This window comes from Oncorhynchus keta, chromosome 4 (genome assembly GCF_023373465.1).
Source record: "Oncorhynchus keta strain PuntledgeMale-10-30-2019 chromosome 4, Oket_V2, whole genome shotgun sequence".
Lineage (NCBI taxonomy): Eukaryota > Metazoa > Chordata > Actinopteri > Salmoniformes > Salmonidae > Oncorhynchus > Oncorhynchus keta.
Window position 1 is genome coordinate 50,513,029 of NC_068424.1, and position 17,646 is coordinate 50,530,674.

The window sequence follows — 17,646 nt, forward strand, 5'->3', positions numbered from 1 at the left end:
GTAAAGTACAGATACCCCAAAAAAACTCCTTATTAAGTAGCACTTTGAAATATTTGTATTTAAGTACATTACACCGCTGAGTCAGGAGCATTGTGAGACTGCTGACAGAGGGGTTGTCATGTGATAGCACTCTGGCTGCTGATCAAGCTCAAGCCAATAGTCTGAAATAGCCTCCTGACTCCTGTCCTTCATGACCACCACTGATAAGTGGAAGGACAGGTTGTAATTTTCAACTGCTGCTTCGGTGATGCTCTATCTGGTTAGATTAGAGATTGTGAAGGGAAGAATACAGGAAAGGACACCGCAAATGAGTCCCTTTCAGGCTGTTGGAGAACAAAGTCAACACAAAACCGGTCCCCTCTCACTGCTCTTTATGATGTCACATGCAAACAATAATGTTAGTGCAACACAAAGGAACTGTGATCCTTACTTCCCACAGCACCTCTGGCTCTCCCTACCTGTCTGCATTGAGACAGTAGGTGACAATAGGGGAGCTCTCAATGGCTCTCCTTACAAGAAGTGACACTGACAGTACACTGTGTTCACTGCCATGCTTTGTTTCATACTGTTGTTTTCTGCTGAGTGGGATGACCGGGAGTGCATATTACAGAAAATCTCATATAAAGGAGGAAGAGAATCTGCAGGAGAAAAAAAACAATTCAGCCGGATATGAACACAAAACAAAGGCAGGTTATCAGCGAGTGGAAACTCAATCAGGAACATAAAGGGGACTATAGAAGAGGACTATGTTACATCCCTTTAGCATTACATTAGCCCATATCACTGTGGTTCTGGAGAGAACACCTCAAATAGTGACAGACAATGGAGCTCAAAGTTCAATGCTCCTCCACTCCCAATATTACTGGAATAGATGTGTATCTTTAGCCATTGGTCTTCACAGACTAGAGCAATAGGATGCAGTCAATAGGACAAAACAAATAAAAATATTCTACAGAATGACGCCGGAGGGGGATGGCTGCCGTTTTATGGGCTCCTAACCAATTGTGCCATTTTGTGTGCCTTTTCGCATTTCTTGTAACTTGTTTTGTACATAATGTTGTTGCGAATGTCTCTTATGACTGAAAAGAGCTTCTGGATATCAAAACAGCGATTACTCACCTCAAAGATTTTTTTTTTTAATGAGTCGGAAGCAAAGGCTATAATGTTGCTCCCAGATGGTCCCAAATCCTATGGATGCACGATATGAAATCGGTAAGCACATCGGAATTTAGCTTTAAAAAAAGCCGACATCGGCCCGATGTGTAGTTTAACGCCAATGTGCAAAACCAATGTCCAAGCTGATGCGCAAACCTATATATCGTAGGTAGATGAAGTAGTGGCGCCATGGAAAATACAGCACTACACAGAACAAAAGCAGAAATACTAAGCGTACACTTCCAACAACTAAACATGTTCAAGTCGAGCATTCATTTGAAAGAGTAAGAAAATTTTAGCGAGACAACTCAAAGGCGAAATCCATTAACTTCTTCGAGATAGGGGGCGCTCTTTTAATTTTTGGATAAAAAAAACATTCCCGTTTTAAACAAGATATTTTGTCACGAAAAGATGCTCGACTATGCATGTAATTGACAGCTTTGGAAAGAAAAAACTATGACGTTTCCAAAACGGCAAAGATCTTATCTGTGAGTGCCCCAGAACTAATGCTACAGGCGAAACCAAGATGAAATGTCATACAGGAAATGGTCCAGATTTTGAATGCAGTGTGTTCCAATGTCTCCTTATATGGCTGTGAATGCGCCAGGAATGAGCCTGCACTTTCTGTCGTTTCCCCAAGGTGTCTGCAGCATTGTGACGTATTTGTAGGCATATCATTGAAAGATTGACCATAAGAGACTACATTTACCAGGTGTCCGCCTGGTGTCCGTCAAAATTATTGCGTAATCTCCAGGCGCGTGCATGGTTCCATTTTGAAGAGAGGAGAAACTAAACTGCCAGGAGTGACTTTTCATCAAATAGATATGTGAAAAACACCTTGAGGATTGATTCTAAACAACGTTTGCTATGTTTGTCAATATTATGGAGTTAATTTGGAAAAAAGTTTGCGTTTTAATGACTGAATTTTCAGGGGTTTTTCTCAGCCAAACGTGATGAACAAAACGGAGCGATTTCTCCTACACAAATAATATTTTTGGAAAAACTGAACATTTGCTATCTAACTGGGAGTCTCCTCATTGAAAACATCTGAAGTTCTTCAAAGGTAAATGATTATATTTGAATGCTTTTCCTGTTTTTGTGAAAATGTTGCATGCTGAATGCTCGGCTTAATTCTATGCTAGCTATCAATACTCTTACACAAATGCTTGTTTAGCTATGGTTCAAATGCATATTTTGAAAATCTGAGATGACAGTGTTGTTAACAAAAGGCTAAGCTTGAGAGCTAATATATTTATTTCATTTAATTTGCGATTTTCATGAATAGTTAACGTTGCGTTATGCTAATGAGCTTGAGGTTATAAATAGGATCCCGGATACGGGATTGCTCGTCGCAACAGGTTAACTCCAAGATAATGGAATTCATTGCCCTTGAAAATCAACCGTTCCCTGTCGTGGATGATGTTGGCTTGCACCGACTTGTCGAGCACCGGTACACACTACCAAGTATGCGCTATTTTACAGATGTTGCACTACCGGAGTTACATAGTATTGTTGTAACGCACATCTATGAGCTACTTGTTATGGGTATCACTGCTATTAGCTTCACAACTGACATTTGGACCAGCGATGTCAGCCCCATGAGCATGCTGAGTCTGACTGCACAGTGAGTCGACGAGGATTTCGTACTAAGGAAAGCCGTATTGCATGTTGCTGGTTCTCATACCGCTGCTGCCATTTCAATGGCATTGGAGAACATTTTTTGAAACATGAACACTCCTAGCGCCAGTCAAACAATCGACTCGAGAAATAAGCTCAACTGCGTCTGCAGTAGACGTGATACCCTCTGTCAAAACTGTCGACACATACAGTGGGGTTTAAACTTTCAAAAATACTCTACAAGAGGCTGTAAACAAGCGATTCGGTGGAATTCTCTGAGCCTCTGTACTGTGTCGCCACCATATTCGATGCTAGGTACTGGGACGACAGATCCAAAATTCATACAACCACTGCACATCAAAACATTTTCAAAAGCAATGAGGCTGATGCAACAGATCACAGTTTAGATTAAAATGTTGATGAAGTTGTATTTCTTCATATTATAAGCTCAGAAATGTGTACATGGCTGTAGGCTACACATGGTTTCAAAACGCAATTAGCCAAAAACACTTATCAAAAGTGCACCGCACGAGCGAGCAGTTTCATGTGACAGAGCTTAAAATACAAGTTAGAAATTAAGAAAAAAGTGGAGCTCTAAAGATGCAGCAACTAGCATGGGTTACTAATATGAGTAGGATTGTGCCTTTGGCTGCTGGACAATAAAATAATGTTGATTTGAAAAATAGAACATAAGAGAAATGCTAGTTTCAAAGGCATGAGGTGTTTCTAAAAGCATTCCCTCAACATTTCCGTGGTCGTTTTCTGGCTAGTCTACTTTGAAACAAGGTAAGACATGGTTCATAAAATGGCAAAAACAGCCAGGTTTTAAACAATTAAGTTTATGGTTAAATAGTTTCAAAATGCGGACCACCTCCGCTCAGATTCAAGGTGGGCGATGTGCAACAGGCACTGTCCTTCACTCTCTGATCTTGTGACAACTTGATCTGAATGAACTGTGCAGAGTATGGCGTCAGAATCAAACCCATTGACGTTAATGTTAGTTATCATTCATTATACTGACATGTAGGCTTTTAAAAAATTAATTTGAATATTATTTTCAATGTTGGCCTCTCTGATCCAATTCTGAGCAGATTAATTATTTGATATTGCGGTGTTAATTATTGAAACTTATCCATTTGGACAACTTAAAGGGATACTTCGGGATTTTGGCAATGAGGCCCTTTATCTACTTCCCCAGAGTCAGATGAACTTGTGGATACCATTTGCTAGCAGATACCAATACATTGCACTAACTCTAGTTAGTATTGGCTCGTGAAACTACCTCCAACTTCCTTCATACTGGACACAGAGGCATAAAGATGGTATCCACGAGTATATCTGACTCAGAAGTAGATAAAGTATCCCTTTGTATTTATACTCTTCTTGTCCGACTTATTTTTTACTTGACACTGACAAGAGAACAAGCATTACTGTTAAACCCTGAAACAGTATCAATATTTTTCATGCAGGTCATCATGGATGAATGAATGTCTGCTGCTAATCCCACAGGAAGTGGAGGTCAGTTTACTTTTCCTCTCCTCAAATCAACCCCCCCCCCCCGCCCCAACCACATGTTGTTTACGAAACATGTCTGGACTAACACTGAAATGCTTACTTATGGGCCCATCCTAACAATGCTGAGGAAAAAGACATATGAAGTAAAAACACATACTAAAGTCATAATAGATGCACAATGAGTAACGATAAATTAAGTATATAGCAGGGGTACCAATACCAAGTCGATGTGCAGGGGTATGAGGTAACGCGTCACTGGGTGGGAATCCCAAGTTAAGGGACTCAAAAAGTGGATGAAAAGGAGTGACGATAGCATTCATAAGCTTATGCACTAGTTAGCCAACCCACTGCCTCTAGAAACTGAGGGGTACTTTGATTCCTGCTCAGTATTCGAATACACATTTGGGGTTAACAATTAAGTAGTATAAACATCCACCTTTCCATCAAGGGAATAGACAGGGGAGAGAAACACAGGTGGAGGGAAAATAGATTAACCTTAACAAATACACAGCTCTTGGGTGTACCAAATAGGGTAGAAAAGATATAATCCAAGTCTGTGCAGATATTTATGAATCATCAACAAAATGAAGCTAGGCTTAAAGTGACTCTTACGACACTATTCATCTGGTGTCCTTCTCGCCCTGCCAAGGCTTAGGCAGCTCTGTCGCATGGCAACTGTTGCTGAGCGAGGCAGAGTAGAGCTTGAGAGACCAGACAAGGGTTTATATCTCGCTCACGGTGGACCAAATCCTCAATTCACACTAATTCCAAGCGCAGTGCCAAAGAGAACTTAAAAAATATTAAGGGATAATTCACCCCAAACCACTAATTCCTATGATTAACAGTGTTAGTGTTATATTGAAAACTATTTTTGTTAACAAAATGTTTCATTTTGGCATTATAGCATGATTGGTAGAAATATGTGAAAATCGTTTTTGGAAATCTATTGCAGCTCAAGTCTACTACAAAACCCACAATGCACTGCTCTCTGGGCTGGCTAGCTAGAAAACATAGCTACACACAATAATACCCAAGTCAAAGCATGTGAAGTAGCTACCTACTGTAAAAATCAGCTAAACTGCACTATCAATTTAGAAGTCTCTCACCGAGTTAAACTTGCATTTCATCTCTGCCCAGAGCACATTTCTTTCCCAGAGTTACTTTTGAGGAGATGGGAAACTCCATTAGAATTGTATTAACACCCATTGTGTACATTGCCCATGCATCGTCAATGGGATGCGCGGTGCATTCTGGGACAAGGAGAGCCCTCCTCCAAGGAGTGAATGGGAATCAATTGGGTGCTAGCTCAAAAACCAAACTTTGGCATGCATTTCATGAACAAGTACAACATTGCAAAATAGACTCATATCCTGACTTTCGGAAGGGATTGTGTGACAATTAGCTTAGCAACCGCATTTGGTGAATGTGATGAGTTGACAGTCAGTTTGGTGCGGCGATTTACCATATATTGCCCAATGGGATACCCATCTCCTTTCTGTTACATCTTTGTTTCCCACAGACACAGAGCTTTGCGACATGGTTCTTAGAGAAACGTAGTTCAATTATTTGGTACACTGTTTAGATAAACACATCTAAGCTAAATATATACTTTGTCATGACGATATAAATGGATGGATGTGTTCTAGACAACTATGCCCATAACAGCTATTGGCTGATTTGGCAATCTGGAATTCAGGTAATTTTTTAAAAGTATTATAAAATGTGATGTGTGTGGTACCCCATCAATAGAGACGAGAATTATGTAGCTATGACATATCCCAATATTACTGGAATAGATGTACATCTTTAGCCATTGGTCTTTACAGAGTAGCTCAATAGGAGCTAGTCAAGAGGATAAACCTAACACGGTAAACAAAGCTGCAGCAATATCTCAGTAATGTATTAGTGAAACAGCCTTAATGATCACCTGCTTGTGTGATAAGGACTTGGTGTAGCCTGCCCTAGCAGACACAGTAAAGAGCAGGCTGAGGATATCATTACAGAATGTGAAAAAGGAGACCGAGTCAGTCACCATCCTTCCATCCACTCAAAAAAAGGATTGCAATGGGCAAATACTGGGCACGCTCCATTACAATGGACGCAGATAACAGTTCACCATGCCAACATTAATGACTGAGTCCCTGGTTACACCCACCTATGCTCCAGTCCATACCCATTAACCCTACTACTACCCCTTGAGAATGTTGATACCATACATTAGTCAAAGCCAATATTAGTCTAAAACTATGCATTTATCCAGGTCTCTCTCCATATATGTCAACGTAATGTAGAACTGAAAGAGCCAGGTGTCCCAGGGCTCTACAGTGCGACCATTTTCAAATGTAGGCTAGAGAAAGGAAAGATACTACATTACTACAAGATACTACATACTACTGTTTCAACTTAGGTGCACACGTCATCCTTGTAAAAAGGTCAACATAGAACCCTGTGTCCTTGTGCACACAGAGAAGAGCTGACGAGGAGAGGAAGAGGGCACCTGCATCCATCTCTCCATCACTATGGAGATTTGCATCAATAAGCATACATTAGACCTGAATGGGCTGGCTGCAGAAAATCAGACAGACTGACGCAGCACAAAGCCGGGCAAGAACGTGGGTAGTGTTTTTTAAACCAGAAGTCAATCGTGACTGTGTGAATGTATTATGGAAAACCATTAGGATAGACAACAGATTTGCCTGCTTAGCCTATGTCCACAACTAAAACACTATCCTTTGAAAACATAACCTACTTTTTCCTGCATCAGACCATAGAGGACATTCCATTTTATATAGCATATGCTTGCTAGCTGCGGAGGCGCCACATTGCTGCGATAGGGGGAAACTCCTTAACCGATTAGTCTGTAGTACATAACTTATCCTATTAGGCAGTTAGGATATAGTACAGGAACAGCTTTGAACAGAGCTCTCTATAAATCACACGCAACATAGTAAATAGACTGGCTATAAACGGGTTGGTTTAGCAACAAAACCGACACATGCACAACTATTGGGCAAAATCATACAAGGTTGGCTTAGATTGTTGACATGTAAACCACTCTATTTTCAATAAATATTGGAGACAAACACATTTGCACAATGATCACTTGTCTTTAAAATACATTGTAGGTGACCGTTGTTGGTTATATAGCAAGCTTTTTTTTTTTTTTTTTTTTTTTTTTTACATAATAGCATTGGCATGAAATCTGTCAAAATACCTCAAAACAAGCCATGGTATCAAGAACAATATGAAAAAAGTCACTTACAATTCCCTACATGGCAGTTTCTTGTCATTGTTGCCATCTGTCCATCCAAAATCACAACAATACAGACTTCTTCCCCATTGAGGTATGCACATAATTTGACATTGTCAGCTAACCCATTTGTTGGTTTAGGCTAGCTAGGCTAGCCTAAAACATCCCCCAGGCAGAGCTGTTAGGGGCAGCAGTAAGAGACCACTCTCCACGGGGCTCCTGTCTTGGAAGAGGCCAGTCAATGGTCATAAACAGGAAGCAGGCCAGCCTGCACTAACATGCAGCTGCAGTTATGTTCAGACGGCCAAAACCACCAGTATCCAACCAGCAAATGCCTAACTTCAAAGCACTATGGGTAATGCAGACTTGTATAACAGTATGGGGCATAAGGGTACTCATATATCCACCCGACGTTATAACTAGAGGTTGACCGATTAATCGGAATGGACAATTAATTAGGGCCGATTTCAAGTTTTCATAACAATCGGAAATCGATATTTTTGGGCACCGATTTGCCACGTTTATTTTATTTTTTTACAGCTTTATTTAACTAGGCAAGTCAGTTAAGAGCACATTCTTATTTTCAATGACAGCCTAGGAACGGTGTATTAACTGCCTCGTTCAGGGGCAGAACGACAGATTTTCACCTTGTCAGCTCAGAGGATCCAATCTTGCAACCTTACAGTTAAGTAGTCCAACACAATAACAACCTGCCTCTCTCTCGTTGCACTCCACAAGGAGACTGCCTGTTACGCAAATGCAGTAAGCCAAGGTAAGTTGCTAGCTAGCATTAAACTTCTTATAAAAAACAATCAATCATAATCACCAGTTAACTACAAATGGTTGATGATATTACTATATATTATCTAGCGTGTCCTGTGTTGCATATAATCTGACTGAGCATACAAGTATCTAAGTATCTGACTGAGCGGTGGTAGGCAGAAGCAGGCGCGTAAACATTCTTTCAAACAGCACTTTCGTGCGTTTTGCCAGCAGCTCTTCGTTGTGCGTCAAGCATTGCACTGTTTATGACTTCAAACCTATCAACTCCCGAGATGAGACTGGTGTAACCGAAGTGAAATGGCTGGCGAGTTAGTGCGCGCTAATAGTGTTTCAAACTTCACTCGCTCTGAGCCTTGGGGTGGTTGTTCCCCTTGCTCTGCATGCGTAACGCTGCTTCGATGTGGTGGCTGTTGTCGTTGTGTTGCTGGTTCGATCCCAGGGAGGAGCAAGGAGAGGGACGGAAGCGATACTGTTACACTGGCAATACTAAAGTGCCTATAAGAACATCCAATAGTCAAAGGTTAATGAAATACAAATGGTATAGAGGGAAATAGTCCTTTAATAACTACAACCTAAAACTTCTTACCTGGGAATATTGAAGACTCATGTTAAAAGGAACCACCAGCTTTCATACGTTCTCATGTCCTGAGCAAGGAACTGAAACATTAGCACATATTGCACTTTTACGTTCTTCTTCAACACTTTGTTTTTGCATTATTTAAACCAAATTGAACATGTTTCATTATCTACTTGAGGCAAAATGTATTTTATTGATGTATTATATTAAGTTAAAATAAGTGTTAATTCAGTATTGTTGTAATTGTCATTATTACAAATGCACTTTTTATTTAAATCGGTATCGGCTGTTTCGGTCCTCCAATAATCGGTATCGGCGTTGAAAAATCATAATCGGTCGACCTCTATTCATAACCCCTGTATTCATCACAAAAAACTGAGAACATTGGTTCACTGCTAAAGAAGACCCATGCTGACTGACCGTTGCACTGGTGCCTCCTGTTCAAAGCATCACCCACCACACACACACACACACACATACCAGTCAGACGACAAGAGTAAGTTCAGTGGGTCAGTGAAGTTGTTCCAACACTCGCGCTCCCTCTCTCCAGGACCCGGCTGCAGCTGTAACAGGCTGGGTGTTACTTGGTTGGCAGAAAGTGCAGTACTGCAGATGCCTGGAGTGTAATGTGTCCACACGGTCTAACAATGACAGCATTCACCGGGCACAACTGTGATGAGGGTGAGCACACACACAGAGAGCAGATCTTGTCTAGGACAACTGGGGACACATTCACTCAAGAGCTAAGCCTGGGCTATTTCCAGAGCCATCGGGATGATGATACGTCAGCAGGTCGTACACCATTCTCACTGGCTAATGAGAGAATGCCCTGACCAGAGCTTGGCTCCTTAGGGTGCACACAAGGACTGTCCCAGGTGTGGACATGCATCACATTTCATCAACATCACTCATGGTGGGCCAACAAGTGCAATTGAGTGGATAGGCTAGTAGGCACAATGCTTATACAGTCCACTGATTCAAAGCCAAATCTATGAACTAGGCCCATCTTTCCTTTTTAGTGTGTCATTTACTACTCTATACTGTCAAAATGAGAGGGCGATGGACTGGCCTCTTATTCAAATAATGTAGTCTACATTTGCTTCTCAAATCTTTCCACTGTGCCGAAAGGAGAGGGCCTTTTGCATGAGTAAGCACATCCATGATCGGTAACTGCAACACAATCAGTTCTTATTCACCCTATAAAAAGAGTTGACCTGCCTGGGGGCACGTTTCTCTCTGTGCTGTAATGCCTGGTGAGTAACCAAACTGTGTTCTTGACTGGGGCTCTGCCATCTCAATGGCTCGCGGGTCATGACCTCAACTCAGGGTTAACCTCCTGCAGAAGGCAGAGATGACAGGATCTACTCCTAGCCGTTTCACTGCTACAAGCGACTGCATCAAATAAGGCTTGTCAATTTCATCCTTTGATTCAATCACAGCGATTCAGAAATATTGATCACGCTTTTGATTCTGCAGCCCAGAATTCAGATAACCTTGCTGGGATTTGAGTCCCAGGCATCTGATCTGCACTCAAGGTCTGAATGCCCAGTTTGATACACAAGTTCACATTCTTGTGGAGATTTTAAGGCTGGACTAGATTCCAGCCTTTATTTTGTTAGCCTTCCTATGTCCAAATGTTGAGGGAACCTCTACAAAGTCAGTGCAGTTGGGATTTTCAAACATCCCCTCATCACCCTCTAGTCTAGATTGCATTTCACTGGAAAATACTTCCACAAAAATCAGTGTGGATATAACTTTCAGAGTGAAAATAGTGAATGGGAAACTGGATGAGGAAAAGTTATGGTCTACTTTCAGAAACCCCTTCTCCACAAGGAAAAATGCACACCAATTCGTGTTATGTTGGGGGGGGCACTAGCATTTCAGTCAAATCTTACAGCTTGAGTCAAAACAAACTGGGCATTCAGACCTTGACGTAGACCCAGTCCAGTGAGCACTTGGCTGCCACTCGGGAAGTGGCCCGCAAAAGAGAAAAGTAATGGACGAGGGACATTGAAAGGAACTGTGTGTAAATAAAATTACTACCGTTATAGAGTAAAAGACAGAAGAAGTGTTGGTTTATAAAGCAAATTTCAACCACTCCTTTATCCCTTTATCACTGACTACATCCATGAAAACTAGCTGTAACTGGACAATCTTATCCTCCATCAGCAGCTATGTGGGCTTGTTGTTCATTGCCTGTGTGGAACTCAGTGCAAGACCACTTTAGAAGTTATGTAGCTAGCTACCTTGTCAAAACCATTTTTGACCATGGACATGATTACACTAGTCTAGTCACTCTAATCATGCTAAACTTTCAGTCACTCATCTAACTTTTGAACCATATGGTAGAGTCATAGGGTTTGGATTATTGCAATTCTCTATTGAATGGACATATCTTTATAAAACTTGAATTAAATACTAATTTCATGGGTGAACACCTTAGAATCTGTCACATGTAAACAAGGTTAGTACAGTAGACTGAAATATTTTTTACTTTGAGATAATGTTCACTGCTTGAATGCTAGCTAGCTAACAGGCCAAGACAATTGATGTTGTAATGTTAGCTCGCTAAAGTTAGCTAACAGTTACATACAGCCAAGTAGGAAAACTGCTGCCTAGACAAATATGGTTAGCTAACTAACGTTAAACTCTTTGCTCAGCGAGCTACCCTGCTAATGTAATTTTAAAACGTATCACTTGCTGGCCTTCCCAGAATCAATCTTATTAGCCGAGATATCTACCTAACGTTAAGCTAGTAAACTAGTTAGTTAGCCAGCCAGAAACCACCGTTTGCTACTTTTCATACAACATGGCTAGGTATCTAAAGTTAGCGTACTAGTAAACCGTAGGACTTGGGAGTCAAAGATGGGCATGACGTTAGTCAGAAAGTAAACACTTGAGGCTGGCTAGCTAAGTGTATACACAAATCTGCCAACTATGTTAAAATGGCCAAATAAATTAGTTAGCCAAATATTTAAAAAAAAAAAAAATGTTTAAAGTTAATGTATGGCGCCAGACATCAGCGCGCAGATGTGTCAAACGGTCACGAAATCAATTTCGGATCCAACGATTGGTTGTCGTTCTACTACTACGTTAACTCTTAGTTTAGGTGTTTAAATTGCAGTTCGCAATAAATAAAATTTAATTTAAAAATGCCGAACGTTGTACCAAATATAATGGCGTGGTTATGATTGCTAGCCAAGTCACATTACAGTGCAAAATAAATGACCCGGTAAACTATCATTTTGATGTAGCTATTCCGCTAACAAGTAGTAGCTTTGACAGATAACGTTAGCTATCAAACTAGCACCGAAGGGGATCAGACTACCAACCCCAGCACATTGTCAACGGATAGCTACGGCTTACTAGCCACAGAACATGTTCAAAATGAGTATTAGCTAGGTTACCGGTAGCAGGGTCACTTGGCAAACAACCAAGAGCAATTTCGACTTAATAAAATACATTTGGCACATCAATATTTAGTTATGCTATGTGTATTTCTTACCCATTTGAGCTCGCAACTCTTTCAGAGACGTTGCACCCTCCGCCATTTCTATGAAGTTTTCCTTCTCTATTTTTTTATGGCACATTACCCAGAGACGCGCATAATCCGCGGGTACGTGGACATCCAAGTAAAACAAGGGAACGAGCCAATAATAGGCAATAGCGTCACCTAGCGTGAGAATGTATGGTTGACAGTAGGCAACTGTTGCTTATCATGTATTTTGACATGTTGATGGTGAAATCGTTTCAGAACACAGATTATTGAATGATAATGTATGCATGTTTTATTCCAATGGCAGTTTAATTAGAACACAGGTGGTAAGTAATATTAGGCCTCCCGAGTGGCGCCACGGTCTAAGGCACTGTACATCGCAGTGCAGGATGGGTCACCACAGTCCCTGGTTTGAATCCAGGCTGTATCACATCCGGCCGTGATTGGGAGTTCCATAGGGCAGTGCACAATTCGTCCGGGTTTGGCTGGAGTAGGCCGTCATTGTAAATAAGAATTGGTTCTTAACTGACATGCCTAGTCAAATAAAGCTTACATGTAATATATATCGTTTTGTATAAATATTATATGTATTGCTGTCATGGCATAAATACAAAGTTTCCTTGAGGACTTACCTTATGGAGAAAGCTGGAGTGTCTGAGGAGATTTGCTGCAGTGGTGAACCAACCCCTCCCATAAAGAAAATAACATGTTCTCCCTATTTCCATCCAACACTAACACTAGTCCTACCCCATCTCACATGCCTTAGCCAGCGGGCCCTCATTAATTATACATGGAAAACAGGGAGAAACATGACACTGTGGGTTCAGTTACACTGCCCTGAATGATACAGAATAGCCCCATGTTATTTAACACTCTGACCACCATCACAAATAATGGAAGTGGTAGTGAGATTTTGGACCAGTATACCTCTGAGATACTATAAACCCCACAATGGTATAATTGTCATGGGTTCACAGCCTGCCGTTTACATACTATTTGATGGTTAATGATGACGTCTCTGTGCTCTGCATCTTGTGATTCGGATGACAAAGTCATCTATCTAGGTCACATTACAATGCTGACTATTCACACCTTATGCAAACAAATGATACCACACTGTCTTATGCAACAGAAAGGAGTTCAGCGGTATTACATATGTAATGGCTATACATTCAATGGGTTAATTTAACCAAATGTGCACAAGTAATAGCAGTTTATAGCCCAAAATAAATCACATTTCAAACTGTCAAGTTCTGCTCCATTTCGCTTGATTAAACCAACATTGACATAATTGGTACCATTTAACAAGCAGTCAGTCCCTCTTTTTAACAATGAATTGCAGAACTAGTGCATTATCCAAGAGTATAATTTCAAACCATGGTGTGACATATCATGCTGAGACTTCATGTCATGGTGTTAAGAGTACATTCAGAAATGATTCAGACCCCTTTACTTTTTCCACATTTTGTTACGCTACAGCCTTATTCATCAATCTACACACAATACCCAATAATGACAAAGCAAAAACAGTTTTTTTTTTAAATGTTTGAAAATTCATTAAATAAATAAGTATTCAGACCCTTTGCTATGAGACTCGAAATTGAGCTCAGGTGCATCTTGTTTCCATTGATCATCCTTGAGATGTTTCTACAACTTGATTGGAGTCCACCTGTGGTAAATTCAATTGAATGGGACGTGATTTAGAAAAGGCACATACCTGTCTATATAAGGTCCCACAGTTGACAGTGTATGTGGGGCGGCAGGGTAGCCTACTGGTTAGAGTGTTGGACTAGTAACCGGAAGGTAGCAAGTTCAAACCCCCGAGCTGACAAGGTACAAATCTGTCGTTCTGCCCCTGAACAGGCAGTTAACCCACTGTTCCTAGGCCGTCATTGAAAATAAGAATTTGTTCTTAACTGACTTGCCTAGTTAAATAAAGGTAAAATAAATAAAACATGTAAAATAAAAAACCAAGCCATGAGGTCGAAGAAATTGTCCGTAGAGCGAGACAAGATTGTGTCGAGGCACAGATCTGGGGAAAGGTACCAAAACATTTCTGCAGGAAGAACACTGGACATCATTCTTAAATGTAAGAAGTTTGGAATCACCAAGACTCTTTCTAGAGCTGGTTGCCTGGCAAAACTGATCAATCGGGGGAGAAGGGCCTTGGTGACAGAGCACCACAGCATCACGCTGTGGGGATGTTTCTCAGGGACTGGGAGACGAATCAGGATCGAGGGAAAGACGAACGGAGCAAAGTACAAAACCTGCTCCAAAATGTTCAAGACGTCAGCGCTCATGACCTTTGCCCCACGACCTCAGGACCTGGGTCAAAGGTTCACCTTCCAACATGACAACGACCCTAAGCACACAGCCAAGACAATCCAGGAGTGGCTTGGGGACAAGTCCTTGAATGGCCCAGCCAGAGCCCGGACTTGAACCCGATTGAACAAATCTGGAGAGACCTGAAAATAGCTGTGCAGCGACGCTCCCAATCCAACTTGACAGAGCTTGGGAGGATCTGTAGAGAAGAATGGAAGAAACTCCCCAAATACAGGTGCACCAAGCTTGTAGCGTCAAACCCAAGAAGACTTGAGGCTGTAATTGCTGCCAAAGGTGCTTCAACAAAGTACTGAGTAAAGGGTCTGAATATTTATGTAAATGTGATATTTCAGTCATTATTATTTAATGTTTTTTTGGGAAAAAAATCTAAATGCCTGTTTTTGCTTTGTCATTATGGGGTATTGTGTTTAGATTGATGAGGGGGAAAAACAATTGAGTCCATCATAGAATAAGGCTGTAACGTAACAAAATGTGGAAAAAGTCAAGGGTCTGAATACTTTCCAAATGCACTGTATGTCACACAGGCCAAGATGGGATTGGCAACATGTCCCTAGGGCCTGGATATCTCTGTGTGATTGGCCACCAGACCACGGTGTATCCTAGCAACAACGTCAGGGCGGGGCAGGAGGGCGGCGGCCTGGGCCAGTTGGGGCAGTAGGATGTAGGTGGAGGTGCGCAGGTACTGGAAGAGATCCTGGAAGCCATGGAGGTTAGAAAGGACCTCCGGGGTGACACCCAGGGAATAGCCCAGCCTTCTCACCCCGCTGCCCCGGCCACAGCCCCCTGAGTCCAGCAGCAGAGACAGGTCCTGGACTGTGTCATAGTTTAGCTCCTCCAGACTCTGACCTGGACCAGCACAAGGAGTTCAGTGTCAATCAATGACATAAATATTGGTGTAAGCACTGTAATAGAGACTTGTCAGTCAACACCTACACCGTGGAAACACAAAAACCTGAAATCAGTTTCTGAAAACATTTGGTTGTATATTCATATGAAAATACAAGAGCAGGAATTGATTGAATTGATCAATCTCACCCTCAACATCACTTGTTCGACATGGGAGAGCCTACTGTACCTTGAGAAACTGTGCAGATTTCCAACAGTTTTTGTTCCATCTACAAATTAAAAGTGGAGTGAGTTAGACAAGTTATAAGAATTTCCTAGTGTCTCATAATTTATCATAGATCATTCATTATTCATTAGAAAATGAAAACACAAAGCACATGCAATACCTCCTCTGGTGTGTGACAGTGTCCTCTCTGACCCTCCCAGGGGCCGTCTTCACCTCCATGTTGAAGGGATGGCTTGATGTTGGTGGTGACATTGATGACAATAGAGGTGGGATGCACTTCACCTTCACGGCTCAGTGAGCTTAGGCATCTTATTGGTGGAAAGAAAGAGGCTCTATTGTTTGACATCTATTCATCAACCAGCCAACATGACCAGTAGATGGAGCAATGCAGAGAAGATTGTTCAATTGACCCGATTACAGTCATTCCCCAAAGCAGAACCTCTGGCCAGGAGGATTAGGTACCTGTGGTGGGCGTCCTGGGTTGGTCCAGGACTCTCTGGTGGGGTAATTGATGGTATCGCTCCAGTCTCTGTGGTGTTAGAGAGGAGTGTATTCCGTGGGAAGGCTGTGCCTACTTCAAAATGTAGACCTTCAGGACAATACTTTGGAACCTGTTCTGAACACCCCACAAAAAAAACAAAAAAAAAGCATATAATCCACATTCCATTCCCACCTTGTGTGAATACAGAAAATGAATGGGAGATTGAGTACAATTTTTAGCCATGGTTTGAACGGGAAGGCAAAACTCACCGAATCTCTCAATGATCAGTAGTAAGGCCCAAAGCAACAGAAGCAGTAGGAAGATTGAGGCGGAAGTCACTGAACCAATAAGAGCCATGGAGACTTGGACCGTATTCAGCGTCACTAGATGAACAATACACACATAACCATCATCTACACAACTAGTTTTAAGAGTCAATGTACTATTACTCACTGTTCTCTGTAACTCCTTTGAAACTTCTCCTGGAAAAAGTGATTGCCAATGAAATTCTCATTCTGAGGAAGATAATTTTTTACATCAATGGGCGCTACCAGTGGAAGGCTTACAGAGACGTTATAATTGTTTGCTAGCTGCATTCATTTATTTGCTGGCTGTTAAATTCATGTTTACCTTACCTGCTGTGGAGGTGTGTTTCCACTGCAAAGGTAAACACTCTTTCCGGATCTTGCCTGTTGGGCTGTAACAGGGCATGCACGACAGGTCCACGTCCCCACTCCTACTTCTGAGCTTATAATACCTGAGTACAGACATAAACACCAGACATAATGACATACACAGCATGGCCCATGGGGATGGTGACTGATCCTAAGTTTCCTTCATGCTCTCTAAGACTACAGCGGTTTTTGGCCTCTCTTGAACGTTATTGGAATAAAACACAATTGAATTGTAATCAGTAATATGTCACAAATGGAAACCAGCCAAGTCCAACCTTAACCCCCTGAAATGAAATGTTACGTGTTTCCTTTTGTCTGCACTGCACTTTACTCACCCCATAGATATAGGACTTACCCTGGGAGGCAGTTGCCACACTGGGCATTGTTGATGGGTGAGCACACTGCTCTCTCCTGGCGGTTTAGCAGAATACAACGAGTGCACTGCCAGCAGGGGGCCAACCCAGTCTCAGTACTGAACTGCCCCTCTGCACACGCCACACAGCGGCCGCCCTCTCCCCCATCCCCATAACCACAGTCCTGGGACAGGAATCAGACAGGTGTAGAGCCAGAGGCAGTCAGTCAGTTAGTCAGTTAGTCAGTTAGTCAGTTAGTCAGACAGACAGACAGACAGACAGACAGACAGACAGACAGACAGACAGACAGACAGACAGACAGACAGACAG

The 17,646-nt window shown here is 41.8% G+C and overlaps 2 protein-coding genes across 17 annotated transcripts in view; both read right to left on the reverse strand.

Annotated features, from left to right (window-relative positions):
* LOC118376830 (MAP7 domain-containing protein 2) overlaps positions 1-12,560 on the reverse strand; it is a 38,313-nt gene extending 25,753 nt beyond the window's left edge. For all 16 annotated transcript variants that reach the window (XM_052509202.1, XM_052509192.1, XM_035763688.2 and 13 more), the window contains exon 1: positions 12,403-12,560. In XM_052509202.1, coding sequence (XP_052365162.1) covers positions 12,403-12,487 — 85 coding nt within the window. In that variant the 5' untranslated portion in view covers positions 12,488-12,560. The remainder of the gene's footprint in view (positions 1-12,402) is intronic.
* Positions 12,561-12,659: 99 nt separating this feature from the next.
* Positions 12,660-17,484, reverse strand: LOC118383753 (uncharacterized). The gene is made up of 7 exons (XM_035770190.2): positions 17,319-17,484; positions 16,925-17,046; positions 16,559-16,672; positions 16,271-16,424; positions 15,969-16,116; positions 15,812-15,851; positions 12,660-15,582 (listed from the first exon to the last, which is right to left on the reverse strand). Exons 2-7 carry the CDS (start codon positions 16,998-17,000, stop codon positions 15,287-15,289), a joined length of 828 nt encoding a protein of 275 aa, XP_035626083.1. The 5' UTR covers positions 17,001-17,046; positions 17,319-17,484; the 3' UTR covers positions 12,660-15,286.
* Positions 17,485-17,646: the final 162 nt, after the last annotated feature.